This window comes from Rissa tridactyla, chromosome 2, assembly GCF_028500815.1.
Source record: "Rissa tridactyla isolate bRisTri1 chromosome 2, bRisTri1.patW.cur.20221130, whole genome shotgun sequence".
Taxonomy (NCBI): domain Eukaryota; kingdom Metazoa; phylum Chordata; class Aves; order Charadriiformes; family Laridae; genus Rissa; species Rissa tridactyla.
In genome coordinates this window covers 78,483,697-78,499,150 of record NC_071467.1, presented here as the reverse complement: position 1 = coordinate 78,499,150, position 15,454 = coordinate 78,483,697, and the positions used below count along the sequence as shown (strand labels likewise).

General features: G+C 49.1%; 1 protein-coding gene across 1 annotated transcript; it reads left to right on the top strand.

Moving 5' to 3' along the window:
- The first annotated feature begins 6,128 nt into the window (after nucleotides 1-6,128).
- Nucleotides 6,129-15,131, top strand: LOC128906228 (serine/threonine-protein kinase SBK2-like). The gene is made up of 4 exons (XM_054193229.1): nucleotides 6,129-6,262; nucleotides 12,791-12,980; nucleotides 13,745-13,947; nucleotides 14,206-15,131. Exons 2-4 carry the CDS (start codon nucleotides 12,800-12,802, stop codon nucleotides 14,773-14,775), a joined length of 954 nt encoding a protein of 317 aa, XP_054049204.1. The 5' UTR covers nucleotides 6,129-6,262; nucleotides 12,791-12,799; the 3' UTR covers nucleotides 14,776-15,131.
- The last annotated feature ends 323 nt before the right edge of the window (nucleotides 15,132-15,454 follow it).

Here is a 15,454-nt window from a genome sequence, read left to right as displayed (position 1 = left end):
CATGGTGGAGTATGAGAAGGCCCAGGGAAGGGCAACTACAGCAATCAAAGGGATGGTATAGTTGCTTTACAAGGAACTACAGAAAAGGCTGTAGCTCTTCAGTTTGGAGAAAAGGAAGGCTGAGAGAAGTTATGAGTGAGGTTTATAAAATCTTGAAGGTGGTGGGTTAGGTGAATGCAGATCTGTCTTTCACCAAATTCTGCAACATGAAGCCAAGAGCTTCCTTCAGTTGACAAAGAGTTGTTTTCTAAAAGGCTGGCTTGCTGCCCGCTCCTCTGGTAGCATCCCATGGACAATGCACTCGCAGGTGGCCTTTGAAGAGAAGGGGCAAATAATCCAGCATGCTACTGCTTAGGGCTGGCATCCACTTCTTCTCTGGAAGCCCTCTGACATACCCACAAGGCAAACTCCCTTCCATCATACCTCCTTGACCCATCTGAAAGCTGTCACCCTAGCAGGGAGGGGCTGCGAAGGTGACAAGCTAGCCCAGGACAGACAATCACTAGCCAGCTATTTAAATAGCAGCTCTGGGCTGTTCTGGGAGAAGTGGTGGCAAAGCAGGGCCATGGAGCTTATTGCCTTGCTAGCTTTGCCCAAGGGGTGCTGCAGCACACTCGTGCCACCGCAGCGTTTCATTAGTGGAATGAATGAGAACAGCTGAACCAGAGCAGAATAAAACACTGTTTGATGCTATATCCTGTCTGTGAGACCGTCCAGTGGCAAATTCCTTGTGGAAGATATAAAAGCAAGGAAGTATGTAGTAAATCCCACAAATATTCTCCTAGCCTCCAGCAGTCTGAGACAGATGTTGAATCTTTGTATTTAATTGCTTTTCCTCTGCAGTGTCTCCATCCAGTTATTTTATGAAACCACATAAATGTTTATTACCCATGCTCTCCTGAGGCAAGGTGTCCACAGCTGAAGGCTTGCTGTGTCAGCCTTGTGTTTGTTTTGGACCTGCCTCTAGTTCTTGTGTCTTGTCTTTTGAAGAGTCAGTGAGTAGTAATTTATTTTCATCGTATTTATTCCCATCAAGGTTTTATTATACCTATTTATTATAGTTATTACAGCTTCTCTCCTCTGGCATCTTTTCTTTAGAGAAGAAGGTAGTGTTACAGGCAGCGAGGACCCCAAATCACTGGATGTATTTCAGAGAAAATTGGACAAAACTTTTTTCTGGCCCTTGGCTGAAGCAGCCCTGGGGTGGGCACTGGGGAAGCACAAACTGGCCTCGGGAGGAGCCTCCTGGCACTGTGATGCTGCAATGCCCCCGGCCAGCGCCAGAGCCCAGCTGACTTGTGTGCCCCAAATGTGCACCCACGAGCACTCCCAGCCCCCCGGCCACCCAGACCTGTCAGAAAGCAGGTGCTTCCTCCCGGTTTTGGGGATGGCTCCAGGAAAAGCCTGCGCACAGCGAGACACCAACACTGGGGACAATGTCCCAGCAGCAGTGGTCCCAGGGGGATGGTTGATGGAAGACGATTTGCAGGGCACTGGCCTGCTGCCCCATGCAGATGAAGCTGTAGAAATGAGGCGAGGTAGCACAGGAGGGTTCTGCCTTCCTCAGGGAGCAGGAGCATCCTTTTCTTTCCAGCCCATTGTTAGAGGCAGACATGAAACTGCTGAAAAATTGAGAGGTAGGCAGGAGCCGTCATTTTGCCTTGCCTCACGGGCACTAGATGGCCCTGACCAGCCTCACCTGGGCCTCCATCTCCAACCTTTGCCCATGGGACCAGGACACCCATTTCAGGTCAGCTCTAGGCTTTTAGCCCCTGCCTGAGCTGTATTGTGGTCTGTCTCCACCTCTTTCACAGCTCTTTCTGGCCATAGATGCTGTTTGTCTGGACCCTGACACATGGACTGACTCCCTGGCTTGACCTCAGACCTGCCTGGCAATCACTGGACTGTGTCTGGCACTGGCTACCAACACTGAGACTGACCCTGACATGCAGATCAACTTCTCAGCTGGACCTTGGACCTGCTTTGTCCCTACAAGCTCACCTGATAATCTGGACTCTCAGCTGAACCCGACTCCCATCCCAGGGCCAGCACCGCTCCCATGTTGTGCTCTCATGTTGTGGGACACTGTGGAACAAGCCCTGGCTGGCAAGCCCCTGCCCTGCCAGCCTTGCTATCTCCCTTGTCTCCTGGCTCCCTGTCACTTAGGAGCAGCAGGCCTCTCTCTCTGCCTTGACAGCAGGAAGCTTTCCCAGCAAAACGTGTTGACCCTGCCGACTACCTAAGTCCCACTCCTCCTCTGCAAGTCCAGCCTTTTCTCCTGCAAAGTCCCACTGCAAACCTTCCCTCCCAAGGATCTGTCTCCAAGCCATCCAGATCCCCAGCCAACTCAGCCTGCTGTGACGGCACCATCTCACCAGGCTATGGTGGGTGCTGCAAGATCAGCTGCCACCCGGACAGTCTCTAACTGTGCCTGTGTCAACAAATAAGTCATTGGGAGAAGCTTCAGGCAGAAGGCTGCTGTGCATCTTGGATACTGGATATCATATATTGTTTCAAGCCCTGGAGGACAGGCTGGGAGAGATCACAACAGAAAAGGTTAAAAATACAGCTATTCTGAGTCCCTGTCCCCGTGCAGGGGTGGGAGGGCACCATCCCAGCATTGCTGCAAAGCATTGGGATCAGTGCTCATGGATACCAATGTATTAGCTCTGCCCCTTGGAACGAACCACTCTGCACCCAACAGCAACATGAAGGGAGGAGGCTGAAATGGGACCGGGCAGGGTGTTCTGAAGCAGATATGGCAGTCAGCAGGTGACCAGAGGTCTCAGGTATGAGGGGCTCTGCTGAAGCTGGGGAGCATGCTTGAGAAACATCTCTGGGGAGCAGGGCCTGGCCTCAGCTTGAGCGTGTTGTGTTAGCTGGCAGGCGAGGTGGGACATTGTACAGCGCTGTCAGGAAGACGGCCAGCAGATTCCTCAGCGATGGGGTAGCGCTGAATGACCTCAGAGCACAAATGGTCTGCGCAGCTGGTGGGCTCCTCTGAGCACCCTGCCTGTGCCGAGGAGAGCTCAGGGTCCCAGCTCTCCGTCCAGGAGGCAGCCCCCACCCTGTAGCACCCTGCATATTGGCTTGCTTGCCTGCCTGCTGAGGCTGGAGGGGAGGAGATTGTTGTCAGCTTGCAGAATTATTAATAGAAGAAGTAGGAAAGCAATGGGAAAAGTCAAAGAGCTATTCCCATTCCAGCATCAAGGGCAAAGCTGGTTCTGAAAAGGGCTGAGAAAAAATGCATGCTGGAAATGAAGGATGATGACTGCTCTGAAAAGCTGCTTATGGTCAGTTTGTATAGATAACCTGAGTATTGCTATAGACTAGAACACTAAAAAAGCAGTGCCATTTTAGGTCCTGGTAAAGGAGTCTGATGTTCCTATTTCAGCAGCTTTTTTTCACATGTGTCCCAGCTGATAAGCCTCCACACCAGTGCGGTGTCAAAGAGTGCTCTTTTGGGCCCAAAAGGGGACCAAATCTTCCATCACCCTAGATGCTGATGGCACCTTTGATAGTACAGAATGGAAACTAAGGAGCCATGTGGGGTTGGGTAACTTCAAACCAGGAGTACAGACTTCTTCACCCAACTCACCTTCTCTGGAAACCACCAGCGTCATTAAGCAGAGGTATTGCAGAGAAAGGGTTCACACTAAGGCCAACACTTGAGAAACTGAGTGTCCTGCTAGTGGTGTGTTGGAGCAGCCAGTCCCCTCAGTGGCTTTTTGGGTACTTGCTGGAGCCTGCCGGATTTCTCTTTGAAGGGGCAGTGTTCCGGCTGCAACCATGCATCTGGCATTGTCTGATTTTGAGCACTCATTAATAGGATTTCAACCCTGATCCTTTAGAGTGTGTACTTGAAGAACTGCTATTCTGATGGGTGTGAAATGGGCTGTTGTGTGTCTGCCAAGGAAGAGAGATAAGGGAAGGGAAGGAAGGACTAAAGAGGTGTGGGAGAGTCCTTCTTGATGAGGTTCCTTCATTTCATCTGCTTTAGTCCAGCTGTTCCTCAAGCAGTTGTCACTGCTATGACTCTGTGACACTGGCTGCCACGTCTGGCTCTTGGGCATGTGCATGTTCCATTATTTTTCTGTGTGCTGCCTATTCTGAGCCAGGCATGCAAGGCACAGGATATTTATCATGCTAAACCCAACAATAATTCAGAGGAGGAAAAGGATGCATTTTCATAAAATATTTGTTGTTAGATATCATAGGCCACCCCCAATGCTTGTGTGTCACAAAGCATAAACATGCATCTGAAGGAGTCTCTACAGTGGACAATATTAGGCAATCTGAACACAAATGCCTTTAGTACCTACTAGAAATTCCTCCCCTCTTCCATTCACCTCCAACGGTTTCCTACAGAGTTTGCTGGAAGGATGCACATCCACAACCGACCTTGACTTACTGCTTTTTGCAAGATTCTTTGTGGGCTGCTTATGGTGGTGAAGGCAAACTGTTCTCCATGGCTGGAGACAGCATAATCTCAAGTCCACAGCCTGGGACCAACATTACAGAAGACGAAAGTGGTCTAGGTTACATCATATTTCCAGCTCTGCATTGTCTTCTACATGTGACTTCAAGCAAGTCCCCAAAGATACTTCTTAGTTTGATTTCTGACTTTTGGCTCCAGTAGAAGCAACAGTCGTTTCACCCATTCTGTCCCCTAGAAGTCCAGATAATGCAGGGGCCATGTTCTTGGGGAGCACTGGTTACACTACACCAGTTATCCCGGTACCGAATCCTTGGATATTGGATAGATTTCTCCTATATGCTTGCACCACCCCCAGCTGTAATGTTCCTGCCTGTAGGGACTTTGCACATTGAAGGCCCTTCCCAGTCACTGGAGCATCCTTCAAGAATGAGTGTGAAGGGGCAGCCTTGAATGGCACAAGACCTTTAGGCATCAGCACCACAACCTCAATCCCCACCTCTTACCCAGAAGCACAGGGACAGTTGTAAGCCTGACTGTGCTGCTCCTCTTGCCCTCTGATATGCACCATCTTTGTGCAGCAGCAGCCTCGCTCTTCACAGGTAGGTGGTGGCAGTCCAGTGCTTCTCGCCTTACTGCCCCTACATGGGGCAGAGCACTGAGTGACAAGCCCTTGGCGTAATCACCCTCCTGTCAGAGAGCAGGCAACAAGGTTCAGTCCTGTGCTGGAGACGCAGAGTGCTTATGGTTATGGGGTCTGCTCTGCCACTCTGTCAGAGTATCTTTCACCTCTGTCATCTCTGGCTTCCTTCACCTTGCTTCCTTCACCTTACTTCCTTCACTACAGAGGCTTACCAGGTGCTTAAGCCTTGCAGGTCCCCTGTATGGCTCCATCTCTAGAGAACAGGGAGGCCAGTGGCATAGGAGTGTCACAGCTGTACACATCACTGATTCCAACATACAAACTGATCCATCTCCTTATGAGCAAACCCCTGTGCTTCAGAGCCAAGGCCTAGGACCTGCATGGTGTCAGTGTCTCCAGGGGTTGCTTTCTTCTCCAAGCTCAAGTGGAAGAGAGGACTCTGGTGCAGGAAGATAGTCTAGGTGGAGGTACTGCAGATAGATGAAACATCTGCAAGTCATTGTAGTTACCATTAATAATTTCACCTTTTCCGGTGTAGTGCTGGTGTGCGTGAGGAGCCTGACCCACTGGGCCCCATGAAGGGACCTTGAACCAGTTATAGTTTGTGCCTGGTCTCTGATGCTCACTGGCACAGGCAATTGTTACTGATGTGTCTTTGGCCCCTTTGGTGGCCAAGAGTAAGCACTGGCAGCCCATGGTCATCCTGAGCCCTGCCATCAGGGCCGTACCCTTACTTGGCACAGTCCCAGATCAAGGACCATGCACCAGCCCAGGGAGCGGCTTTGCTCCCTCAGCTGTAATGAGAGCCCAAGCTGGAGGGAAGGGCTGAAAAGGGTGGGTCTGCCAAAGGGTCCCTGGGGCTTATGATGGTATGGCGAGAGCAGAAACCACAACCCCACCCCGATCCCTGCAACACCTCCCCCACTATAAATGGGGCAGATGGATAGCCCTCTTCCTCCCCCCATTCCCCCTCTTTTCTTCCCTCCCGGAGGTCACCTTCAGCGGGGAGGCACTGTGCCCCCAAGGACCAGGGACATGGGGAAGGGGCGGAGCGTCACGCTTCTCCCCGTAATGCCTGGCAGCCCCCTCCGGCTGCTCGGCGCAGGCTGAACCCAGCCCAGAGGCTGCAGCGGGGGAAGCGAGGCAGTCCACGGCCGGCCGGCAGTGCTGCGCTGCTGGAGAAGGTGAGAGGCTTGGTAGGGACGGGGAGGGAGCGTGGGAAGAGAAGTTACAGCCGTGGCAGGATGAAGGAGACTGGACAGGAACGAAAAAGGGCACCCACCCTTCACAAATTGGTTTTGGAGACTCCAGTGCACTCGTTTCCCACGTCTGGTTGATCGTGGGCTCGTTAGGTGGCTCTGCCCTGAAAGTTTGCTTTGTGTCCGGTTGTGTCCAAGCGGGATGGTGGGGTGGTACCAGCTGGTTGGTTGGGAGGAGGGTGTGATGTTGCTTGGTCCCTGTGAGATTGCTGCCGATTTCTGCCCAAGGAGGCTGCTGCGTGGAGATTATGGAATACTGCTTGCTGCGGAGAGGCTTATGGGGCTCTCTCCGGGAAGGCTGCTAGGTGTTTCTGACCAACAAGAGCAACCCGCAGTTCTGCTAAGGGGGACAGTAATGCGGTTCTCCGCAGTGAGATTAAGCATTAGCCTGACGACCAGTTTTAGAAAGAAGCTCATAAATCTATCAGCAATAAGGCCAGAAACAACCACTGTGATAATCTCTTCTGATCCTTTGCCTGTATTAAACATGGTTTGCGCTGGAATGGACCTTTTAGGGAAAAAAAGCGCCATTCTTGAGTTAAAAGTTCCAGAGATGGAAGGCTATTCTTCCATACTGTTTGATAAGATTTTTAGGGGCAAACATCCTTCTTCACAAAATCTGTACCACAGTTGAGGTCTGAAATTGCCTTATTTCACCTTCAGCTATTGCTTTTATTATAATGCTTTTACTTAATTGAGAGAGCCCTCTTTTGTGGAATTCTAGTACCCACAAAGGTACATACGGATGACAGAGTCACTTCTTTGCTATCTGTTTGGTAAGCTAAAGAGACTGCTCCCCTGGAAGTTTCCCCCGTAATTGTCAGCCCTGTTGTCATTCTCATGGTTCTCCTCTGGTCCCTTTTCCGTCAAATTGTGGACACCAGTGCTAGCTTGCTGAACTGTGATCTCACCGATACCATTAAAAACATGGAAAACATCCAATAACTAATTCTGTTGACCCATCAGCTGGCCTCCAGAAGCGTTCAGGAAATTTACCCTAGAGAAACCAGTCTTTCACGTCAATATATATTTTTAACATTCAAAAAACCATCATAAATAGTAGATAAAGAAGAATGCAAAGCCGACCAAATGGAAGAAATGCATTTCTAATAAAAATACCAAAGCCACTGGTGCACGATATTCTCAATTCTGGCGCAGAAGTCATTAGCAGGTGGCCAGCTCTTCAGAAATACAGCTTTCCTAACTCAGCTGATTTTCAGAGATTAAATTTCAGACTGTCTCAGGGCATCTGTGTAGGAACCTCTGCAGAAACCAGAGTTCACTGTAAGAGGCACATCATCTCAGAACAGATTTCTTCTTTTGTTATAATCTGTCTTAGTCTATGTAAAGCTGAATGGCTTCACCTATTTTTTTGTTTTCAGTGAAGCTTATTTTCTTAATTTAGCATCTGGAAAATGCTGCTTTGCCTCTCACTGCTGATGCTTCCTGCATCTGATGCTTTCTGGGCAAAAGCGGAATCTGCAACATTAGTAACCCTTGTACATTATTCTCTTAGACTTGTATCTGTACCATTAAAATGTATATCTATCTACATCACTGAAGATTCTTTCTAGAGTAATTCTGTATCATCCTACATATTAAGGCCTGCAAAGGAAGTGAGACTACACCAGATCTACACTTCTGGGTTTACACAGTGCCCATTTTATCTACAAAGCAGCATGAAGATTAGATTTTTCTGATTAATACGACAATTTTTTTCTTTTTTTTTTTCTTTTTTTCTTTTTTTTGTTTGTTTCTGTCACCCAATACCGGACTAAACTCCTGACTTCTTTGGTCGTTTGAAACACTTTTGTATGTGTGTATGTGCATGCACTAGTTTTATCAAGCAATGCATTATCTACCCAAACCCCTTTTGTGTTATTTGCAAACATTTTCTGGATGATTTCAATGCTTTCTTCTAGATCGTTGACAAACGTAAAAGTATTATAACGGAGTCAGGATTTAACAAAATTGATTGTGTAGGATGAGGACACCAATAAAATACATCGATTTCCACTATACTGGGCTTATTTTTAAATTCGTTAAAAATGTGTGGATTATTGATTTTGACCAATGCCAGGATGAAGTTGTACAGATAGCTTTCAGGGAACGATCAGTGAATGGGACATTTCCGGCAGGTGCTGTATGAACCAATACGGGGCTGAGAACTGCTCTGAACTCCCACCAGCAGTTTACAGGTTGATGGGAAACCCCTGCAGATAGGGTCCTTACACAGTCCCTAGACAGAAATGGATGCAAGGATGCAATGGTTTGATAACAACAGGGACACCAACCGAGCTGAGTTACTTGATACGCTAAGTCCGTTTGAGCAAAATGTGCTTTATTAAAGGTGGTGCAAAAGTATTCAGCTAGAAACAAGGCAGGCAACGCCCAGAAAGGGGTGCGAAGAGGAAGTGGAGTTTTTCCCCAAAAAACTCCCGAGTAATTTGGAAAAACTCTGGAGTCATAACAGATGTATAAGATGATTGTGCAGCTTCTCAGTGTGGTGCTCCTGCTTAAAGAGATCTTGGGGCCTCAGCATGAGGCAGAGGGTTAATTCTAGCTGAATGCGTCACAGGAGGCATTCCCCCAGGAGAAAAAGTGATGAGGCTTCAGAAAAGAGCCATAAAATGGATCTGAGAGCTGGACAAAAGGCCTTGGTTTGAGAATTGGACAGAAGGTTGTTTGGAGGCATTTAACTTATAAGAAGATTGAGAGGTGTCTTGACCAGAAAGCATGGAGGTGTTTATTCAAAATTTAAAATGTGACTACAATTTCTGGAAGCATCCTATCTGTTTTTAAACTAACTGATGTAGGCACCACAGAAGCAGTGTGCCAAACCGTTTGTGAAGCCGAAGTAAAGCATTGGTTAAATACAAAGCCTGAGTTTCAGTCTGTACCCTGCTAGTTTTACTCAATCTAAGTAGTTTAAAATATGTTCTCATAGGCTGTGGTTGTACCCCTGACCACAGCGCATGCAAACCCTGCAAGAGTCAGAAGAAGAAATACAACAGGCACTAAAACACTCAATTCTCTAGCTGAGAAACTTCAGCAGCATGTTAGGTAAATTTGGATTAGGATATCATATAAATACATTGCAGCAAGAATGTTAACATTAGCTTTTACAGTTGACCAAAGACTGGCTTTGTATCAAGCCTACATGAGTTTTTGTGAGAGGTGCCCCAAATGTTATTGGTTATTTGGTTTGGGTTAAAGCTCTGTAGAAGGTCAGACAAGAGAATGAACCCTACATGCCATATGCTCAAGGTCAGTTTTAATGGAGCATCTTTGATATGAGTAGAGGCTGAGAGAGCTGAAACTCTTCAGCTTAGAAAAGAGAAAGCTCAGTTGGTGTATGTCAATACCCGCTGAGAAGGAATGAAGAAAAGGAAGCCAGGCTTTTCTCAGTAGTGCTCCTTAACAGGACAAGAGGCAATGTGCACAAATTAAAACATAAGGAATTCCATCTAAACACAAGAAAACACCTGTTTTCTTTTTTTTTTTTCTTTTTTTTACTGTGAAGGTGATCAAAAAGCATGATAGGTTGCCCAAAGAGGTTGTGGAGGCTCCATCTGTGGAGATATTAAAAACATGACTGGACACCTTCCTAGATAACCTGCTTCCGCTGCCTCTGCTTGAGCAGGGGGATTGGATTAGGTGATCTCAGCAGGTGCCTTCCAGCCTAAACAACTCTGTGATTCTGTCATCATACCACCATCTCTGTTATGCAGAGATTACACTATCTTTGGCTCTTGACACGTATGAAGTGATTTTCTGGACCAAACATATTAAGCATTTTGGTTAAAGAACCAGAATAACATTACTTAGACTAACACATTGGATCTCCATAGGCTAGCTCCTCCTCAGCTCCTCAGGAAGTTGGGAAGCATCTCCCAGTGGTGGAAAGGATGTGAATTTCTTGCTGCTGTAATTAGAGACTCTTTTGGGTTTCTCACATATCAACAGCCTGATAACAGGACCTCTGGTAGGGATGAAGCACAGGAAGGACAGTGGAGGAAAAATAAGAGCACCTAGGCACACTCTACTCAGTGGTGACACAAATTGGTCCCTCACTTAGCTTCCTAGCTAATGGAAGTGGTATCTTAGAGAAACACCTGACAGCTTTGGCTATTTCATGAAGTATGGACTGTGTCCTGTAATCAGTTTCCTCAAGGGCAGCAAGGACCAAAGCCTGCAAACTGTTCTGGAGTGAATGCAGGTAGGGCTTCCTTCATATGGAGGCCTGACCAGACCCACAGGGATTGCCACTGTCCCTCAAGACACTCTACACATATCCTCTGGCTGATCTGTTTTTCCAGGCTGGCTATTTCCCTTTGGTGCTCCTCTCCGTATCCAAACAATCTGCCCTCCCATACCAGTGGGCCACACATGGAAGTAAGGATCCTTGTCACCTGTATTGCAGTTCACTTGAAATGTAGAGTGAAAGAATACAACAAGAGTTTTTTGGATTATTTTTAATGGCAAAAACTTATTGACTGAAATGTTTTGACTGCCAAAGCTGGTGTGAGAACCAAGAATATACAGAGAAGCACATCCTCCCATTCACGAAAGCACCTTTTCTCACAGAAAATAGGAGAGAAGTAATGAATCATATGAAAAATGGAATAGCTGAATCATATAATAAATTATTCAATAGAAATAAAAACAGATTAACTAATAGATATTTGAAAAGAATATCATTATTGAATAATACATTAAGTGGATGCAGCAAGAAGATTCTAACCTTTGGAATAGATAGCACTAACAGGTGGCCAGCCTACAAGGGAAGAAATTTTATCTAACTCAAGTTTGAGAAATTAAGTTATCTGAGAAGATCACAAACCATTTGATGACAAGAACTTGTATATGACCATGAATTTGATATAGGAGAAGGAATGTCTTACACACAGAAAAGATCTTTTGATATTTTCGTCACAAATATAAATCTAATACGTTCTGCACAAGATAAGCAGACATCTCTCCTGATGCTCCACTCTCTATTTAGTGTGGCTTTAGCCTATCTAATATCAAGGGAAGGTCTATGTCTTTCACAGATCAACTACATTTTAAGTTTTTTCTCTATATGCCAAGCTAGGACTTTTTAAAAGGCTTTTTGAGCTATTAGTTTTAACACCTATATGTGGCAACACCAGTTTGGAAATGTCAGTGGCAGAGTGGGTCCATTTGCAGTTTCTGTGATGCTCTTGCTGTGTGGAATTTCAGAAGTTGTACTGGCTGGGCAGCAAACAGGAAGACGTCAAAGCAAAATCTCAGGCTCTTAGGCTGCATTAGGCAAAGTATTACCAGCAGGTTGAGGGAGGTGATCCTTCCTCTCTACTCAGCACTAGTGAGTGATTGAAGGTCAGCTAAAGGTGATTGAAGACTGGAACAAGTTGCCCAGAGCAGTTGTGGAGTCTCCATCCTTGGAGATATTCAAACCTGGACTGGACACAATCCTGAGCAACCTGCTTGAGTTAACATTCCTCTGAGCAGGACGTTGCAATAGGTGATGTCCAGAGGTAACTTCTCACCTTGACCATCCTGTGACTCATTCTGTGAGCTTGCTCCAAAGCCAGGAGGGGCTCCCAGGCCCAGGGGTGCCTGTGTTCAGAGCACAGGGAGGTAGTCAGGGGGGAAGGTGCTGCCACAGGTGCCTTAAAACGTAGCTGGTGGGGGGGGCTGAAAAAGTATTTCTCTGAAATGGGTAAGAAGCAGCTGGCTGTAGCTCAAAATGCTATTGATGTCCGAGCTTCCTTCCTGCCTAAGTTTCTTGGCTGCACAGATGAGTGACTTTGGGTCAGAAATGTCAGCAGGCATGTGAGGTACTGAGCTCCTTTTGGCTTGCTCAGAGCATAGCTGCCTCTGACTACTAATCCTTTTTTTGTTATGGACTAGCTGTGCCTCTGACTAAGGGCCAAGTCTGTCTCTGCTGCTACCTCAAGAACTTTCTTCAATAAGCAGTAGGGGTGGGTTTCTGAGTAGAGAGACACGGTCTTGCTGGAGTAGGCTAAGGAGAGCAAGAGGGATGGGTCATGCTTGATAGTCTGGGACTCTGTTAATGTTTTGCTTGTTGCCTCACACCTTGGAGACTAGAATAAGAGGAGGCCTGGAAGGCCAAGCTTTAGTACAGCTGACAAAGGTGAGCCAGGTCTTTGAAACAAGAGGCACCAGGGACTACAATTCGAGAGAGCCAAGCATCTGTCTGGAGGCCAGAAAGGATTAGAAGGCTGAAGGAGGTTCCTTTCAATACAGGGACCTTTTATATGATGAGGGGCTTTGCCCAGAGGTGTAGTGTATAAAAGCACAAGCTCAACTCCAGCACAGCTGCAAGAGTTCTCAGGCTCCAAGTAGCAGAAATATCCCCTGCCATGGCATGGTTGGCATGGTGTGTCCAATCTGGTTTTCTCTGTGCATGTTGTGATGTTCCTGATTCGGGCTGTGATGTTTCTGCAGCACTCAGCAATGGCCGAGAGCTCAGCTGTGGCAGCAACAGGGACAGCGGCACCAACTGTACTTGATGAGCTCCTGGAGATCACAGCTCAGAACCTGGTGCGCACTGAGGTGGCCGAACACTATGAGGTTATTCGGGAGCTGGGCAGGGGCAAGTATGGCCACGTGATGCTAGTGACCCACAGGCAGAGAGGTAAGGAACCGACTGCACCCTGTGAACTACTGTGCCTTGCCTACTCTCCATTCGCCAGGGCGCTGGGTGGGCTGGTGGTTCCTTTGGCCCAGGCACCAGGCACGGTGGGTGGTCCCCAGGGAGACCAGCAGGACAGGGATCTCTCCAGCCAGGGACCATCCCACTGCCCTCAGCCAAGGGAGCAGGTGATGACAGGGGGCAGGCCAGAACATCAGGCATGGTTATAGTGATGAGGCAGGTCCAAGGTCAAGCCAGGAAGTCAATCCACAAATCAGAATCAATAGGGTTCATGGCTAGACACAATCATGGATGTGATATAGCTGGAAAACAGCACTCCAACCACACAGCTCAGGCAGGGAGTGGAGTCCCGAGCCTGACCTTAAATCCTGCCCTAAGGCCCATGGACAGAGGGTGTGAGTGGAGGTCCTTGGTGGGGTTGGCCAAGGCCATTAAGGCCTATGAGTGCCCACAGGGTCCTGACACTACTCTTCCCCAGTAGTCCCAGCTCAGACTGATGGGCCCACGTAGCCTGAATTTCCCTTGCTCTGCCCAGTGCTCCTGTGCATGCACTGACTGGCTCAAAACTCACACCAGCAGCAGTGCCTGCTCCCAGATCTGGTGTCCACAGGATAAAACCACACAAAGCTTTGGGCCAGAGGCTCCCTATGCCTGTGAGTGTCCAGACCCATGGCTGCTCAGTGCCCTCTGTCTGGCCTTGGTGTGAGAGACTCTCAGGAGAGTCTAACCTACTCTCCCATCCCTAGGGACTCCTATGGCTCTCAAGCTGCTACCAAAAGCCAGTACCAAGCTGCACACCTTCCTGTATGAGTATTGCGTGGCCCTCTCCCTCGCCACCCACCCTGCCATCATTGGCATGTTTGGAATTGCCATCGAGTCCAGCCAGTACTATGGCTTCCTCTATGAACCAGCACTGCACAAAGACCTCATCTCCATCATCAAACCCCGGGTGAGTGCTGCTACAAGGCCATGGAGACTGGGACTGTAGCGTGTGGCCCTTGTGTAAGCTGGGTGGGTTGGAGGGAGGCAAATAAAGGCAATGGGCTGTGTGTCTCTCTGGGGTCTACGGCGCTGAAGCAGCTTCAGGCTTGCAAGACCAGAAATGCAATGGCCTTCCCAGTGCAGAGCATGCAGGTGAGAGCCCAGCTGGCAGGGCTGCTAAGGAGCCCTTCGTGTTCCGTAACACCCTGTCTCCCTCCCTGTGCAGGACGGGATCCCCGAGCCAGCCGCTAAGCAGTGTGCCAAGCAGCTTGTCAGCGCGCTGGAGTTCATCCACAGCCGAGGGCTCGTGTACCGTGACGTCAAGCCTGAGAACGTCCTGCTTTTCGATCCTGAGTGTCGGCGCATCAAGCTGACTGACTTTGGGCTTACGCGGCCCAAGGGTACCAAGCTCAAGCTGGTGGCCGGGGTAATCCCCTACACCGCCCCCGAGCTGAGCAACACCACTAATGCCCAGGGGGTGCCCATTGACACTAGCTTGGACGCCTGGGCCTTTGGCGTGCTGCTTTTCTGCCTGCTGACTGGCTACTTCCCCTGGGAGCAGAGCCTGCCAGATGACCCTTTCTTTGAGGACTTCATGCTGTGGCAGGAGACGGGCCTGGAGGAGAACCTGCCCCGCCACTGGAAACGCCTGACGGCTGAGGCCGCCCTGATGCTGCGGAGCCTGCTGGCCCTGGATCCCGCCAAGCGTAGCCCTGTCAGCGGGGCACTGCGCTATGTCGATTGCCCTTGGCGGATGGAGGATGGGCACAGCGAGGAGGCTGTGGTGAAGCCCTAGAGCCCGGTCCTCATTGTGGGGAGGGAAGGTGGGTCTCACCCTGCAAGAAGCTTCGGGGTCTGGGGCACCACAGTGGCCTGGGTGTGAGAGGCCATGGTGACTCAGAGAGCAACTTCTCTGCAGCACTGTCCCTGACACCATGGAGCCAGGCTCCTTCCCCAACTGGCGGTCCTCACCCCACGGCTCAGCGCTGCCCAGTGCCACCTCCGTGTGCTTCCTTTGATCTTCCTTTGGGCTTCTCTTGGAAACCACTCTCCACATGTGAAGTATCCTCTGTCTTCCTGGCCACAGGGACTCCAGGGCATTTTCTACGGGCTGCAGCACCTGCTTTGTTTCAAAATAGAGCAAAATATGTACTTTTGTGTTTCTGTATGTGGCTTTTTTTCCCTCATAATAAAATGCCTGTGGGGGCCCACTTGCTGTGGGAGAGCAGGGGCATGACAGAGCCTGCGGCCACCTCAGGACAACCTGTGCAAGGCAGGGACCACTCCTGGATGCCGCCTGGGCCCCCACCAGGACCCCTGAAGGGTGGCTTCAGGCCAGTGGGGTGGAGATGCTGGGGAGCCCCCAGCATGTGGCTGCAGAGGGTAGCTGGGGACTGGTGATGGCACTGAGAAGGTGGTGGGAGCCATGGAGGTGGGCTGTTGGAGAAAGCCACGGAGAATTGCACATTGCAACT